Below are 16,595 nucleotides of genomic sequence, written 5' to 3' on the forward strand. Positions count from 1 at the left end.
GTACGCCGCCATTTTCAAGTGTACCTAATAACAGGTCACTTTATTAGGGAAATATCATGGTCAAAGGTCACAGGTGTCAAGCTCTAGTCCTCAGGGCCGCGTTCCAACATGTTTTCCAAGTGACCCTCGTTAAGCGCACCTGCGTGAAAACTTTTAGCTCTTTTCACGTTCTGTAGGAGCTAAAACTTTTCACGCAGGTGCGCTTAACGAGGCAATCACACGGACACTCCATTAGGTACGCCGCCATTTTCAAGTGTACCTAATAACAGGTCACTTTATTAGGGAAATATCATGGTCAAAGGTCACAGGTGTCAAGCTCTAGTCCTCAGGGCCGCGTTCCAATATGTTTTCAAAGTTAGCCTCGTTAAACACACCTGCGTGAAAAGTTTTAGCTCCTTTCACGTTCTGCCGGAGCTAAAACTTTTCACGCAGGTGCACTTAACGAGGGAATCTTGGAAAACATGTTGGAATGCGGCCCTCGAGGACTGGAGTTCGACACCCTGTCATTTTTTATAAAATAAATTGTTTCACAAATTTCAATTTTGTTTGGGTAAGGACAGGGGTCAAAGGTCAGGAGCCAAATGTAAGCACTCATAGGTCAGGGATCAAAGGGCGGAACTTGTTCGGGTGTTGCAGAAATGTCTAATAGTGTAGTGTTGCCTTGAATGAATTTTTACATCCAGCTTTTTATTTATTTAATGAGAACATCGCTGACAATGCGAGTGCAACAATTCAAACTCCCGCAAAGACACTTTGAGCTACCGTAACATTGACTGACCATTCCATTGTGCACATTCTTCTGAGCTAACTTTGCATATTTTCATAGAAACAACCTTCAATGTTTAAATTATGCACCCCTCCCTCACTTTGCGACTGGGATTCATTATGGAAACAAACCACTGTTATAAATGCACCACCATTTTTATTTCCTGTTTAACCAAATAAAGAAATTGATAGAGATTAAGGGTTCATGCATAACTGGGAGGGCCACAAACATAGGGAGGAAAACTACCACGTTGTTCGGCCATTTCCTTTTTTTTTTTTTTTAAACCGCTTACCAGGGATGGGGAACCTGGGACCATTCAAAAAAAATTGACTTGTACATAATACAGCAGTGGAAGCCAATTTCTCTTAGTAATGTGAAATTTGGTAGGCATGTGTAAAGCCAGGGAGAAAAAAAAGACTCAAGAACACATTTCTCCCATTTTGGTCCAAAAGATTTTCTGTCCCACTGCTACCAAATTTGAGCTTGTTTGTTCAGATAAAATGTCATGGTTCCTCATCCCTGAGGGCTTTTCATCAGGCGGATGGCCGCTCAGTGGTGTGGCCTTGGTGGTGTAGCAGAAGGTGAATTTCAGTGGCTACTTGTCTGCAGGAAGAAAAGGTCAGACGCATGACCCCGGTGTGAACATGGCAATCAAAACATCAGCTCAGCAACATTTTTGCCAACTTTGTGCTTGTTTCCAACAAATGGTCTGGAATCAAATGAACAGAAGTATAAAAGGCTGACAAGTAGGGTGCGCAAGTTTCCATTTGTCCTTTCCGAAATACTCACGGTCGACGACATCGGCACAGAATTTTAAATAATACAACAGTACAAACTTCGAAAACCGAAAATATTTTCTTTTGAAGACGGAACAAAAGAAAACATGGCAACACTGGGCAGTCTGAGTCGAGAGGCGCACGCACGCACGCACAACCACAACAACGAAGTCGCCATGACAGTTCATCTTCTCTTCCTCTCCTCGAGTGCGTCTCGCTCTTTTCAGTACACGTTGCTGTCCGGCAGACTCAAATGTTGGCACAACGTCTCTGTGACGCGACTTCACAGAAACATTGAGAGAACATTCTAGGTGTTCTCCTAGCGGCTCCACCTGTGTCCATCCGACGTCCTCCTTGTCCTCCTCGTCGTCTTTCTCCAGCTTCTCCTGCTCCCCTTCCGAATGTCGCTCAGCTGGGATTAAGACGTGCTGATCCGACCTATTTCTTGTCTGATGGCTGACAAAAGCAATGAGGGAAAAAAATCCTACTTGTTTACATTGCATTATCAAGATAAAGATGCCACCCGAAGGTTTAAAACAGCTTACCATGAATTATTTCATCCTTTACTTTATGCAATTCGCGTACAACTTCATCCAAAATCTCCTACGAGGAAAAAAAAAAAAAGTTAACAAATAAAAGGACGGCGGAACGGTGGACTCGATTAGAAGCATAAAGGAACCTGTTTCATCCTGTCAAATTCTGTGTCGGATTCACTGGTGCTGCCAACGGGTCTCACTCTGCAACACAAGAGAAGAAACAAATCAGCTCTGGCCTGTTGAAAAAATTGTTTTCCTGTTCGCACCTTGACACCAATGAGGACTTCTCTGAGGAATTGGATCTCTCCCACGGCTTCTTCACAGCATCTAACGAGGAGCAGTAGATCAAATTGTTGGTCCACGCCAAAATGACTCGACTAAAACTGTTCTGAAAACCGACCAATGAAAACCAAGCTTTCGAATTGTGGTTGAAATACCTGTAGAGTTCTGACCAGGCCCGCGACTACCAGAGTCGTCCTGCAGGTGAGAAAAAATGTTGCATCATCATTTTGCCACTTTAAGGTTTGACCAGTCATCGAGCACGACAAGAATGATGAAAGACTTACCTCATCAGGTTTCTCAGAAGCTTTCCGCCTAAGAGAAAAGAACCATGACATTATTAAGTAAGGTGAATTGTCTGCTTGCTCATCAGATTTGATTTTGGTTTTACCTGCGAGCTAATAAGGCATTCATCTCCTGCATGAGACCCTCTCCGCCACCTCCGCTACCGCCGCTAGATCGGTTGGAGTCACTTCTGCCGCTCGATCCCGGCGGACTGCTCTCATCCTGCAGCACACAAGCGGGCGGGTGTTTTGTTGACTTTCTATTTATTGCCCTCACAAAGCACACACAATCACAGAGGCGGTCTCACGCCTTGTTGGATTTTACAGCTTGTGTGGAGTCTCAGTTCTATTGATTGTTCTGGATTCATCGGCTAAATTTCTATTCTGCATGAATACGATGACAAAACCCTTTCCCGATTACTGCAGATTAAAATATTGTTGTTGTTGATTTAAAAAAAAAGATCAAGCAATATCGCATGAAAGGGATTTGATGGTTTCCAAGGACGCTCACCCTTTGAACCTTACGAAGCTTTGCCCCTGCCAGCGCGGCCGCCAGCCCCGAGGGCTGCTGCTGCTGCATCCCAGGGGGACCCCCGGGAGGTCCTCCGCCAGTGGGCAGAGGAGGGGGCATGGGCGGGGGCACCGCCATCGGGGGCGGCGGACCCGGCGGCGGCGGAGGGGCCGGCGGGCCGGCCATGGGCGGCGGGACCCCGGCCGAGGGCGGGGCCACGGACAGCATAGCGGGATGACCTGCGGAAACGGGGGCGCCTGCGAGGGGCACAGTTAGAGCTCGGTTAATGGCGGCGGCCGCCTGGAAGGTTGACTCAAAGGTCCTGGGCGCTCAAATTGGAGGTGAGCCATTTGACTTTCATCTTTAACTCAAATTACATTTTAAAGAAGCAATGCGAATTGATTCATTGTTTCCGACTAATAGAAAATGAAATACAAACTTAAATATTGATATTAGGACTTTTCAAATTGAATCAGATTCAGTGTATATGAGCTCTACAAGATAATGCTCTGTATTATATTACGCTAAAAATAAATATAAAATATTTTAAAGTGGACAGAAAACTGTAAAACAAGCATAGAGGGGCAGCTGGAATGCGTACTAAAAATCATACGTACCTACATGGCATCAAATCATCTTTAACAGTGAGGAAATGCGACTATTTGTTCCATGAAATGTTATTAACAATGGCCTCTTCATTTCACTGCATTTCTCTCGGCACCAGTACATGGAGATGCATGTTCGATATTGTGTCCAATCAGATTTCAGGCCCTATGCTTTGCCAAACCAATGTAATTTATCTGCCTAAAGGCCCTTCACAACGAAGAATAACTTTGCTTAACTTTTCAAATTCATCTCAAGGGGCCAGAAAAAATATTGTCGGCATTTGTCTAGCCCTTTTCTCATAAAGACGAAACCTGGTCCTCTCTCCTCTTCATACTTACTGCTGTTGGTCATGGGGACGGGGGAGGGGGTCTCCTTGGGCGAGCCCCCGTCATTGTAAGAGGTGGGCGAGTTGCTGAGGGGCTGGCCCTGCTGGTGGTGCGCCTGCTGCTGAGGGTGGAAGGTGGACGGGTACTGGTGATTGGGGGCGAGGCCTGCGGGTGGCTGGCCCATGAGGGGGGGCAGGGGCACGGCCTCGCAGTACTGCGGGGTGAGCGGCAGCTGGTGGGAGTGGGAAGCGTAGGAGTCGTCCGCTTGGCCGTTGGCGTGAGGGTGGGGCTGGAGGTACTGGGCGCTCGGCTCCAGCGGCGGGGGCTTCATCCTCATATTTGGGAGGGGGTGCGCCACGGGGAGGGCGGGCTGCGGTGGCGGCAACCCCTGCCTGGCGGGCACGGCCATCATGACCGGAGGGGAGGCGGAGGGCGGGCACTGGGCGTACATTTGCTGCAACTGAGATGCCGACCAAGTGCCGTGTTTGGGGGGGAGTGTGATGTCTTGGTGGTGCAGGTGAGCGTGGCGCGCGGCGGTGGGTGGAGACAGGGGGATCTGACGGACCTGCCGGCCCATCGTGGTCACACCTGCCTGGACGGGTGAGAAGGCGGAGGCCAGCGAGGTGGAGAGCTGGGAGGAAAGCTGGGACTTGTCCCTGGCCACCCCCGCCTCCTTCTCTTGGGAGGGAGAGGAGGAGGCGGAGGGAGGGGAGGAGGAGGCCACACGCACATAGGAAGGGGGCAGTGTGCTAGCTCTGAAATGTCTGTACTCGGGCGGAGTGTCGGGGTGGGCTGGGGGTGCGCACACTTTGTATTGGAGAGTGGAAACGACTGTGGGGGGCAGCGGGGAAGGGAGGGGGGAAGGGGGAGAGGAGAGACAGAAGGAGATGCGGACGAAGGAGGGCGACAAACAAAGGAAAACAGAAAAGAGAAAAAACGTGAGAAGAATGAAAAGCAACCAAGCCGAGATGAAAAGATAAAAAATCAGGAGCATAATTCAAAAAACTGATAACCGCAAATAAAGACTCAAAATATCAAGCAGCAGAATGCAACATGACCAGAAAAGCATATGACATTTCCCCCCCAACAGCAGCTGGAAGAAAGAGATGGCAGCAAAGCATGTTGCAGGGGCTTGGTGAGGGGTGGGGGTCAAGGGTTAAGGGGTTCAGGGAGGGAGGGTCACCGATATCATCGAGTGGGACAGAGGAGATGTTGAAGTCTCCTTCTGCAGAAAGACTTGAACATGTGTGTGTGCACATGGAGAAAAGGGCAACGTGGGAATGTGTTAGTCGTAAGGAACGGGAAGTACTGGAGAGTGCTGGCTAGTCATGATGTCATCACCGCTTACGTTTGTTTACTCTGCCTGACAACACACCGATACCAAAAAAGACAAAGACGAGCAAACACGAGTTCTCGTGTGACTTTTAAATGCTAGCGGAACATTGAGCCACCCCGGTTGCCGTGGCAGCCGCCCGGCCGGCGTGTTCATATTTGTCGAAGGCTCACCTGATCCCGACGTCCGTCGCTCCCTCTCCTTGTGCGCCTGCATCTGATGCTGCTCCATCATCCTTTCAAGAGCAACCATGTGGCTTCAGTGTCAACACTCAACTCGGACTGGCGCTCTTTTATTGCACTTTTGATTCGCGTATAAAATGGAATGGGGTCCAATACAAACGTCACATGAGTGGCAGTAAGTACCTCCTCTGGGCCTCGCTTTCCTCTGAAGAAGGTCCATTTTGGCGCTGGACAACTGGACCTGAGAGATAGAACGTGGGACAGGTGAGTGATCACAAATGTACCTTTTGTCCAATTTGAGATTTCAAAAGTGGCACTGTTTGTCACAAGCATAACATTAAATAACCCTGAAAGCACAGAAGCGCAGCTAACACGCTAAGATTGAAGCGATGAGCGAGACTTGACGACAGTCAAGCGTAAACACCCGTCTCCTGCGTCACGCCGACACTTTGTTTATGGCAGCGGGCACAGTCGGCGGCTCAAGCCAAGCGTGGAGGTGAATGCAAAAAAGCAGCAGAACTGCCGGGCGGCGTGTCCCCGCACACCGCAAGCTCCACCTGCACGTGTTAATGGAGACAATTATCGCCCTAAGCCGCCTGGTGCTGCGAGTGCGCCCACGCGTGCGTGTTTGTGTTTGCTGACACCAAAAGGTGGCGGGCTGTTGCCATGGTGAAGGTCAAGGACGCTCCCATAGAGAATTGAGGGCTTGATCAGGCTTGTTTTAGATGAACATTCTTTCATGTTATTTAATTACAAATAACACAATTTCTTTTTTTACATCATCTGAAATGATTATTTTCCTGATGACTCAGCAGCAGCAAGTAACAGATACACTTCGATACCCCCAATAAAGGAAGCCCAGAACATGATGTCCCCGAAAGTGATATTTTAACCACCAGAAGAGTCACAAGGGCAGTCTGGCTTGATATGGCAGTTCGACACATTATTTTTCACCCCCCACCCCCCATTTTAAATAACTCGTAACCGGAGTGGCTCAAAGGCTGTTAAATGCACAGCGGGTGACTCCACGAGTACACCCGACTAAATATATGTACTATATAAAACCACAGACAGCTTAAGGTGTCTCACAGTGAGCTTTAGAAATAAAAATACATCTCCAGTCAGGGCTGTGTGTCACTCATTAAAATGATTCACCACTAGAGGGTGATACAGCTCACGTAAGACAGGGTTCAACATCTGCATGTCAGAGAGGGAAAAAAAAAAAAAAGATCCTGGTGCGGTTTAACCCTTGTATGTAATTCAGCTTTGTGGGGCCTGTTTTCATTTCTTATGAAAACAAGAAAGATACTAATAATTTTTGAAGACTTAACATCATTGGCTCGGCTTCTGTGAAACATCTAGCGTGATTCATTTCAACACATTCGCTTGAAAAATACTGGAAGCTCTAATCAGAATGTGGAGTGAGATAAATATTCATGTGAGATGATAAAAGCAGGGCGCTTGCAACGTGCACGCTCAAATTCCAGCAGCCGTTCCACGAGACTGCCTTTCCAACAGCAACAAAAGGACACCAAAAAGACACATAAATCTTCCCTTTGGCTTTGGAGACGAGCTATCAAATGTCAGGATAACATTCAGCAAATATCTGAAATAGTCTGACACGCGGCCAGGAGGTCAAAAGGATCCTTTTTACCTCCGCTGTCAGGCGAGCTGAGCACGTTGAGGGCGAACAGCATGGCGTTGGAGAAGGTGGTGGCCTCCTCCTTGCTGGCAAAGTTGAGCCCGTAGACTTGGCGAGCGTCGCGCCATTGATGGAAAGTGGGCGTGGCCTGATTGTACTTCAGGCCCTTCACGATGGAGTAGTTGATCACCACCTTCATGCACAGAAATAAGAAATTAGACACTGAGGATGGCGGACCTTGATAATGCGTACTCACCTGCTGGTCCTGCAGCTTGACACCCACCACCCTGAAGGTGTTGTTGGCAGTGTTGTGGTAGATGTTGATGCGACTAAAGCCCTGCTGGCCCGGCTTGATGGGCACCCACTTCTTACTGGCGTCGTCGTAGACCATCACAGAGGCCCGAGCCTGGCAGATGCTCTGCTCACTGCAACGAGAGGTAGCAGAGATTCATCAGTGAAGGAAAAAGAGAGGGACGATTGAAAATGGAACACGGATTTGGATAAGATGAATCATTTTTATCAGATAAGATAACCATGAATCTCAGTGTGTGGTACCCAGGCTCCCTCTAGTGTTGAATAAATGAATCATAATTAAGTTTTTTTCCCCAAAGATTTCCATTTTCCAGTAATCATGCACTATGTTAATATTTAAAATTGTGCATAATGTGACAAGACAGTAATGCTAAATATTTTTTAATTGACTTATACATTTTTTTAAAAAATATACTTTATCTTAGATATGAACACTTGAGCTTACTACGCTACTGTAAAGTCATAATATACTTGACTTTTTACTATATATCACGAATAGCACTCCACATTCCAATGGTATAATTGTGCACAAATGCAATAAAACCGTGACTTTTGTGTGGTTCTCCCAATGTGGTTCGTTTCCTTTCCATCGGTAATAAACAGCAATGTGATGTCTGACATCAAACAAATCAAGAAGACGGTGGGTTTGGGGGGGGGTTGCTGCTTTAAAAAGCTGCAAACCTCAAAACTAAAATCACCCTTCTGTTCTTTGGTGCGGTGAGCATCAGTGCTGTGGAAGAGGGCGTCATGCGTGTGTGTATGTCTCTGGTAATGATATGGTTTGTTAGAATCACTCAGAACACATTGCTAGTTTTGGACACGCACTAAAAGAGCGAAGGGGGACCATGAAAAACAACAATGTAAAAGAGACCATTGTATTTTGTATCAAAACATTAGTGCAACAGTGGAGAGAGCTGAGAGGCAAATCCCGTGTCTCCCAAAATACTTTGTAGCAAAAGGTGGGTGTTACTTGCTGGTATTTAAATGTCACTGTTGTCTTCAGGCAACAAACCCATGAGAATAAAGAATGATCGTTAGCATCCTCAGAAAAAAAGATTTCGGACTTCCTTGAAGAGCAACTTCCCCTGTAATAGATACTCTGTCTCAGTTAATTATGGGATACGTAGCGTAAAGAAGTGCCTCTTCACCATTACATGCATCGCTTTTCCCCTAAAAAAAAAATATCCGGTAGTAACTGTGATTACAGTTCACAGACGCTGTTGCCAAGCTTTGCTTTTCTTGGCCTTCACACCTTCAGGCCATTAATGTGAGCGGCTTTACAAAAGGGGCTACACACATAGTTCCTTATCAAGACTGATCATGTGCATCACGGTACATTTATTATTAAATTACATTTTCTCATAAAATTCGTGAAATTAATTCCAAAATAAAATTATATACGGTACCATCAACAACATTCTCAGAATTTGGTCACATGCTTTTTTTTTTTTTGCATTCCCAGTAGAAATATTTTTGAGAAATCAGTGAGCACAGAATGTGGTTTTGGTGGTTTTTTGCTCAACACCAATAGTGACCAGAATGGACTGGGCTCCTTGCCCTCCGAGCCGACGCCCTCTGGGAATAAACTGCTCAGCCAGAAGGCAACACGGGCGGACGTTTGAAAGCATATTTAGCAAGTCACTAAGAGAAAGTGATACGATTCATCTGGTTACATCGATTAATCGTTCAATACAAAGAGAAAGCACGAGTCAGCCAATAAATGAGAGCTTCCATAAACAAACAGAGCATTGACATCATGTTTACAGATACACGCTAATCTCTTCACACTCTCTCCTGTTTAGACAGCAAACAGTTGGGCAAGTTGGGGCGGCGACAGTCCCACTTGTGTGTGTGATGGATCTTCTTACAAAAGCACCAACTATTTCTGGAGTAGCTAGCAAAGGAATGGACTGATGCTTTCATTTCTCCTTTTGGACTTTAAGGGCGTCTCGGTGGGCAAGTCACAAATAAAGCGGCATTCCGGTCTAGTCGCAGCGTCTAATTTCACTGGCAAACATCTCTGACATGCTGATACTTTCAAAGTGTTAATGAAGACAAGAAGGTCTTTGCTAACAAGTTTGATGCTAGTCATATTTGGGCCGCGAGGTGTCGAGAGTACACGTGCGTGATGGATGACGAAGATGCATCATCGTCGAAAGGTCGTGGCGTTGCTCAAATGCCACTCGGTGACTCTCAATTAATAGGATGAATCAAGAGTTTGGGAGTGAAAACTACGTTTGCTAGCTAGAGCATTATGTACACCTGTGCTAAGCGCCCACCTATTCATTTTTAATTGTGCTTGTCCTTATTAAAGTTGCGGATTTACAGCGACAGGCGGGTACATATAGATAAGCCAGTGGCGGCGTTAGAGGGGGGAGTGTGGGGGCATTGGCCCACTTTGAATTATGTCAAGACTTCCCGGTGCTAGGCCTGATCATTGACTTTTGAATTGAATTTACTCTGATAATTTTTCCCAGAAAGTCATGGTTAAGTATCCATTTTGTTTTGTTTTTTTTAAAAAAAAAGAATGTCTCGCTTTAGTTATCCCTACAGTGCATGGTGCCTTGTAACTTTAAATATGCAGAAGTTCCTCCTAACTGCCCGGGGAGAAAAAAACAAAACAGGAATACAGCACAGTTTGTATCCTGAACCTCGTGACAAATTTGATGAGCACAAAAATGCATCCTTTTAACTGTGCGGAAGAAAACAGACTTTATGAACAAGGCTGAAAGAACACGAGAAGATAAGCAAACAAGAAAAGGTCAGCGAGAAGATAAATATAAACCAACAAAGCAATGACACAAAGCCTTCTGCCACACCGAGCGCTTTCCTTGTGTCAAACAAGCCTCGGGTAGGGAAAAGGAGGCCACCATGCCAGGCGGCCTTTTAAATAAAGCAAAGCTCGCACACATGCTTTGACGTATGTGTCGCCATTCTCCATCGACAGTAAGAAATATGAGCAGGAGTGATGGGAGACTTTACAATTAATTCTTCCAGCAGCCGACAGCTACATTATTAATTATAATTAATAACCTTCAATAAATCATAACCTCTGGTAGTCAGCTGGGAGCAATGACAGCATCCGGGGGAAACTTCCTGGTCGGCGTGGGAGGTAATTAGGCGCTGTCATGCATCCAGCCTGCTTCTGTATTTAGCACAGATACACATTGGTGAGTAAGGTAAAGAAAACAAATGTGTGTGTGTTACATTTGACCAAAAAAAATGGAGGTCTGTCTGACAGGCAGGATTAGAGACGGGCGCGCAGCAGGCCGATCACTGCAGTCTTAAATCTAAATTAACCAACAGTTAACTCTCAAACAAGACCTTTAATCTGCTCAAGGGGGGAAAGTAGTGCTTCAGGAACGCCCGCGAAAGCTAAAAACAGCACACGCCGACATTTTTTTTTTCCGGAGGAATCAATGTCAAGTCTGCACCTTTGTAATAGAACAAATGATGCGCTTGTTGAAAACAAACAGCGAAACGATTCCATTGTTTTACTACACAAACATCGAAAGAATGTTCATTTAAGCATTTCTATTTCTAGACTTTGCAGTCCATCCCCTGCTAATGTAACAAGATCACGTCGAGGATTTTCATCCACCGTTGCAACGTATACGGACGCCACTAATGCATCACATTGAGCCTCATCATACTGTAATCTAGATTTTGTCACCAAATCCGCTCGAGTCCCTGGTGATGACCAGGTAGCGACCTCTGATCTCCGTTGTAGTGTTTCTATCGAAGTGCTGATACATATAAAGGGCACTTTAACCCTGCGGAACGGCTTGCAACTAAGCCCTCTCGTGTGTGTGTGTGTGCATGTGTGTGTGCGTGTGTGAGCATAGTGAGGCCTTAATGGCATTAATGCTAACATTAATGTGCTTATGTTCTTAGCTAAACATCCCCCAGTGTGGTTGAATGTGGAAAAGCTCAGGCAGTTATCTGTTTGCAATACTCCTACACTTACACAAGTTAAAATAAAAAAAATAAAAAACACAAACGGCACAGTTATTCAGTGCGTGACCTACATAACATTTTTTTCTTGTCTCTGTGATTTGCATGGATCGCAATTACCCCCCCCCCCCCCCCCCATTCAGCGTATTGTGACTACGACGGATGCTGGAAGAAGAAGCGGCAGATAAAGCCAAGGCGCTAGCGACGCGAGAGCTGGAAGTCGTGCCGCGTGTGAAATAAACATGGCTTGCTCGAGTGTTTGGGATAAAGAAGATGCTTGGTGCAGTGGCTCCATTAGTCAGGCTGTATCCTACGCGGAAAAAAGGCAACGTGACATACCGGGGGAAAAAACAACACAATATAAAGCCATCGCAAAGACAAAATGACAGTTTTGTAAGAAAGCCCGACGCCGACACAGTAGCTAATCCGAAATAACCTCAATTCTTTGTCTAAACAACAGATTAAGATTATAGATTAGTATTTCGGATCTGATTAAATTCAACAAGAAAAGATTTGCCTTCTGTGCAGTTGTCCGATCACAATACTTCTCTTTGCACACAATGTTTTTTTTTTTTTTTACCTGAAAACCACAAAATATTGGAATGGTAACATTTCTAGGTCTCTGGACTTCAATCACAACGAGTAGCACCAACCTGCAGGAGATGTGCGTGTAAAAGAGTCCAGAGTCACTGACGCTTTGCGGGAGGCCGTAACGTAGCACCCGCACCCGTTGGATGTCCATTTTGGTCAACAGCTGTATGGAATATAACCTCGGTGGTCGGACTCCACTAAAAATCGCATGCTAATCCTCCACTAACCCTTCCGCAACGCGAATTAAAAACAAAAAACAAATAGACTCAACTTCCAAGTACGCGAGGCGACGAGGTTGATGAATGTCCACCCGGCAACAAAGAGACGATGGATGAAGTCAAAGAGAGCGATGGATGAAGTCATTGACTGGCCTGATGTCGCTCTCCAAACAGATGACCGTGTGTGTCATTGAAACTCCGTGTTATTGTATTGTGTTAACCCGGGGGGAGATTACCTCATATCTATCTGAAACAGCTCCTAATGCCAACCCCCCTCGCATCCACACGAGCATTTTATTGCGGTTATTTTTTTTTTTTTAAGAGGATGGCAGATGGACGCTGGGAATCACAGAGTAAACTCATGGTCGGATAATACCACAATATTTTCCCAATGGAATTATGCCCGATGCAATTATGGCCCCCCCAAAATGATTCAGAAATATAGTTGACAATTACAAATGACAATTGACTAGCATGGCCTGAACCTCAGAGGTCAGCCAAAGCAGAGAGAGGCAGCACGCTAATTGCCCATTAACATGCAACGGTCATTGATTACCCCTAAAACTCAATCAAGGTCTTACATTTGCCGGGTAACGATCAATACATTTAAGAACTTTTCCAACCACTCTAATGACCCCCCCCCCCCCCCCCCCCAAAGAAAAAGTGCAACTAGTGACAATAACAAGAGTGCAGGATTCCCACTGCTTTCTATAAATACATTCAATTAATAAGGAATCAAGACTAGCATGTTAGGTCGGCTTCAACTAAGCGTTCCAGTTTGTCACATGACCTCTTTGGAAAATTATTGGCCCAACCCTGCCTTATCCCAATAAAGAATATAAACACCACTGAGCATTATATACAATGTATGGGGGGAAAGTGGGGGACCATGTCACCATGGTAACAACAGCAACACTATTTTCATTATTATAGTCCAAATTTACGGTACAATTACTACAAATACTCACTTTGACACACACAATGACTCATCCCACCATGTTAAGCCGGATGTTTTGACCATTCATTTGACAGAGAATGATTGTTATGGATACATGCAATGTATAGACACAAGCAACCCTCCCCCACTCTCCACTTCACCTTCCTCAGCATACTAATCCTGATCCTCAAAGAGAGGCCGCTTCTATTCCGGGAAGAAAATACTTCCTAGAACCAAACATAGCGAGAACATGCAAATATTTTGCTTTTGTGGGTTGGTTTTAAGTAGTAACCCCAAGGCTCCATTTGTTTTTTTCCAGAATAAAAAAATGTTGCCAGACTTGACAGGAGATTACTAGAATGCACAAACACAATTTGGGAATAATGTCATGGCGTCCCACACATTTGTGTCTGGAGCATCAAGCAATCACGTGGTCATTTGCCAAGGTCTCGCTATCAAGGCGGCATCTGGCTCCGTAGTCCCACTCATGAGCGATTAAGCGCTCTCTTTCCCGCCCGCGCTTCCTGTACTGACTTTCTCACACTCGCATGCAACTCAGATGGGAGAGATCCCGCCAGGCTCTGCGAACAGCTGACGGAGTAAGTCATTCCCTCTACTCGGGGAAAAGACTGAGCCAATAAAACAAAATGGAGCTTGGCTGGAGAAAAGAAACACAGACTGAAAAAAAAAAAAAAAAGCAGGGAAACAAGCAGGATTTTTTTTCCAATCCGTGGCTGGAGAGCAAGGGAATTGCATCCAGGGAACATTTTGCGGTCACGCAGCTTATAGAGGAGCCAACGGACGCATTCCAAAGCCATCTTCTATCACACTTACACAACAAAACACCATAACACAAATACGGTTGCCCTACCCGAAATCATCCAAGGAATACATGTTTCCGGCCAGCCGGTCCTTCGGGGGCAAAGAATGGAGGGAGGTGTAAAGGAGGAGATTACGGAGGAGCGGCTGAGGTGCTAATCTGAGAGGAGAGAGCGTCACGCATGCTGCCGGCGTCAAAGCTTCCCTTCTTCACATCCTCGAAAAAGCCGAGTGAGCCAGAGACGCTGTTAAGAGGACCGTTGTGACTGACGAGAGGAAAGGAATGCAAGCCAGAGAGAAAGAGAGAGAGAGAGTAAGAGAGCGAAGGCAACACGTGCACGGCAAAGACCAGTCATCTCGTTCCATTGGTTTGCGTGGAACGCTGACTTTCTGCTTCCATGTTTTTTTTTGGTTTCCTTTTAAATGTTGTTGTGAGAATCGGTTTCTGCCGGGGATGAGGAACACACACAGTAAAGTTGCTAAATACAGCAAATAAATCACAACACTGTGTTTTTGTATACTAGCTCCTCTGTTAGCAGTCCTGTTGTTAGCATTAGACGTGCAACGATTAATCGACAACTAGTATTTTAATAATCGATTCGATTTTTTTTTTTCCTCTGCAGTAAATATTGTCCATATTTTGTAGTTTGTCATGTCATGAATTGAATTGCAGGAATTGTCATAGAGCTTAAAATCCTATTTACTTCAATAACACGCCATTTTGAACTTTGACTGAACCTGTTAATGAAATGACAGGAGGACCAGCGCAGGTGTACTTTGTTGATGGCGCAGCCTCCGAAGGCGAGACTCACGAGTCAGCGTTTTTACATCCCGCTAGTACTTCACCGCAACGGTCAGTCTGCGTTAACAGGACAGGACGGGCGCATGTCATTTTGCGCCCGTTTCCAAACTAAACTCACACACATGTAAACACAAGCCGAGTGAAAGCAGCCAAGAACGGAGAAGCGCCATAAAAGCACTCTGCCTAAAAATAACTAACACTCACAATAATGCTACAAAGGAAGCAGTCATGTCGGAAAAAGGACTTCAATGGGTTTTCTTTCCACTTTTACAACTCAACCATCATGCTGCCTCTCTTTAACCGAGCAGTGTAAAACCAGCTAAAAAAAGCTCCAAATCTGAGCTGCTTGGTTGAACTTGAAGCAGTCAAGCGAACATTTGCGCCTGTACACACACCCACAAGAGTTCGACTACAGGCGGGAGGCTCATATACTGGAAATAGAAGTTCCATGAAGTCGGGCTGGAGGTTTTGGGGCCCCTGCAAATTTAGATGACGGAGGCAGACGAGGAGATGAGCTTCGGTAAATGTGTGACTGTGTGTCATGGGGAAAGGGGAGGCGAGGGGGGCTGCCTAACCTGCCTGGCAACCACCAGAATAAACACCTCCTCTTTCTTCTTCTTCTTGGTCTACTTCACTGCATGCGTGCTTCTCACTCCCTTTGCAGCCACCACCGTACCACCTGGTGCATAGTCAGTGATGCTGTCGTTGCCATGACTACTTGGGGGATTTTTAAAGCTGCATCTGTAACAATTGGGGTGCGGATCCACCGTGACAATTGGGGGAGACTAAATTAGAGGAAAGAGACAAATTAGACTGGGGGAGTGGGCGGCGAAGACCCCCCCCCCCCACACACACCACCACCCTTTGACGATGTGCTGTAGTTCATTAATGTTGATGCAGTAATACATCCCACAAGCTTCTCGTCACGATATATTTGATGCTAAGGCTGAGAATGTAAATGAAGAGTCAATATTCATTCGTCATGACGCGTCAAATAGGGCGCGTGGGATTAGCTTACCTCATGTCGCCGTCTTTTCTTCACACGACGACGACGAGGAAGCCGATGGAAGTGCTTTCGCCGTTTATATGAGCAAAAATACTATAAAACAAGTCAATCAGGCTTCACAGACGTGGGGGAAAAAAGCGTGCTTTAAGGGGCTATGTGATGAGGCGTGCTACGGCTTCAGGCTGTCTCTCCCATCCGCTTTGTACTCCGGCGTCTCGGCTGCACACGCGCGCCGCGGCGTGTCCTTACATCCATGTTCTTTGTCTTCTATTCTATCTTATTCACTCGGAAGCAGGCTACCGGGCGGGTAACAGTGGTCGTCAGCGGACGCCGCCTCCGTCACGCCATATTTTCTTCCCATTCGGAGTGTTGTTGGTTTGTGAGAGGCGCGAGGCGGAGAGATTTGGCAAGGTTACAATGCGGCGTGCGGAGGAGTCGGCTCAATGCTGACCACTGGTGGCGTGGACACGTAACTGCAGGCAAGAATTGAGACCGCCCCTTGCGAATTATGCAGTGGGGTTAACCCCCGCCTCTTCGCGATTAACCATTCGCGAATCTTTAAAAAAAAAGTAAAAAAAAAAAAAAAAAAAAAGGAAATAGAGTAAATTCTACAAGTATATATCTAGTTGCTTTCCATCTGATTAATTCATGGTTTACAAACTGGGAATGGGTTTTTAGCAAGGGTTCACTGCACACTCAAACAATGACAGATATG

At 46.0% G+C, this 16,595-nt stretch overlaps 1 protein-coding gene across 3 annotated transcripts; it reads right to left on the minus strand.

Annotated features, from left to right (window-relative positions):
* Window positions 1–666: 666 nt before the first annotated feature.
* Window positions 667–16,320, minus strand: evla (Enah/Vasp-like a). 3 transcript variants are annotated; one of them, XM_061301559.1, is made up of 14 exons: window positions 15,893–16,320; window positions 7,498–7,666; window positions 7,254–7,434; window positions 5,783–5,840; window positions 5,591–5,652; window positions 4,097–4,915; window positions 3,153–3,409; window positions 2,749–2,864; window positions 2,645–2,672; window positions 2,516–2,555; window positions 2,345–2,405; window positions 2,222–2,279; window positions 2,088–2,145; window positions 667–1,998 (listed from the first exon to the last, which is right to left on the minus strand). In XM_061301559.1, the coding sequence occupies exons 1-14, from the start codon at window positions 15,895–15,897 to the stop codon at window positions 1,961–1,963; spliced, it is 1,950 nt and encodes a 649-aa protein (XP_061157543.1). In that variant the 5' UTR covers window positions 15,898–16,320; the 3' UTR covers window positions 667–1,960. The 3 variants fall into 3 exon arrangements, with proteins under 3 accessions (XP_061157543.1, XP_061157542.1, XP_061157544.1); XM_061301558.1 differs by lacking the exon at window positions 15,893–16,320 and adding an exon at window positions 14,125–14,396; XM_061301560.1 differs by lacking the exons at window positions 4,097–4,915; window positions 15,893–16,320 and adding an exon at window positions 14,125–14,373.
* Between the last annotated feature and the right edge of the window lie 275 nt (window positions 16,321–16,595).

The sequence above is a fragment of the Syngnathus typhle genome, linkage group LG16 (assembly GCF_033458585.1).
Source record: "Syngnathus typhle isolate RoL2023-S1 ecotype Sweden linkage group LG16, RoL_Styp_1.0, whole genome shotgun sequence".
Taxonomy (NCBI): Eukaryota; Metazoa; Chordata; class Actinopteri; order Syngnathiformes; family Syngnathidae; genus Syngnathus; species Syngnathus typhle.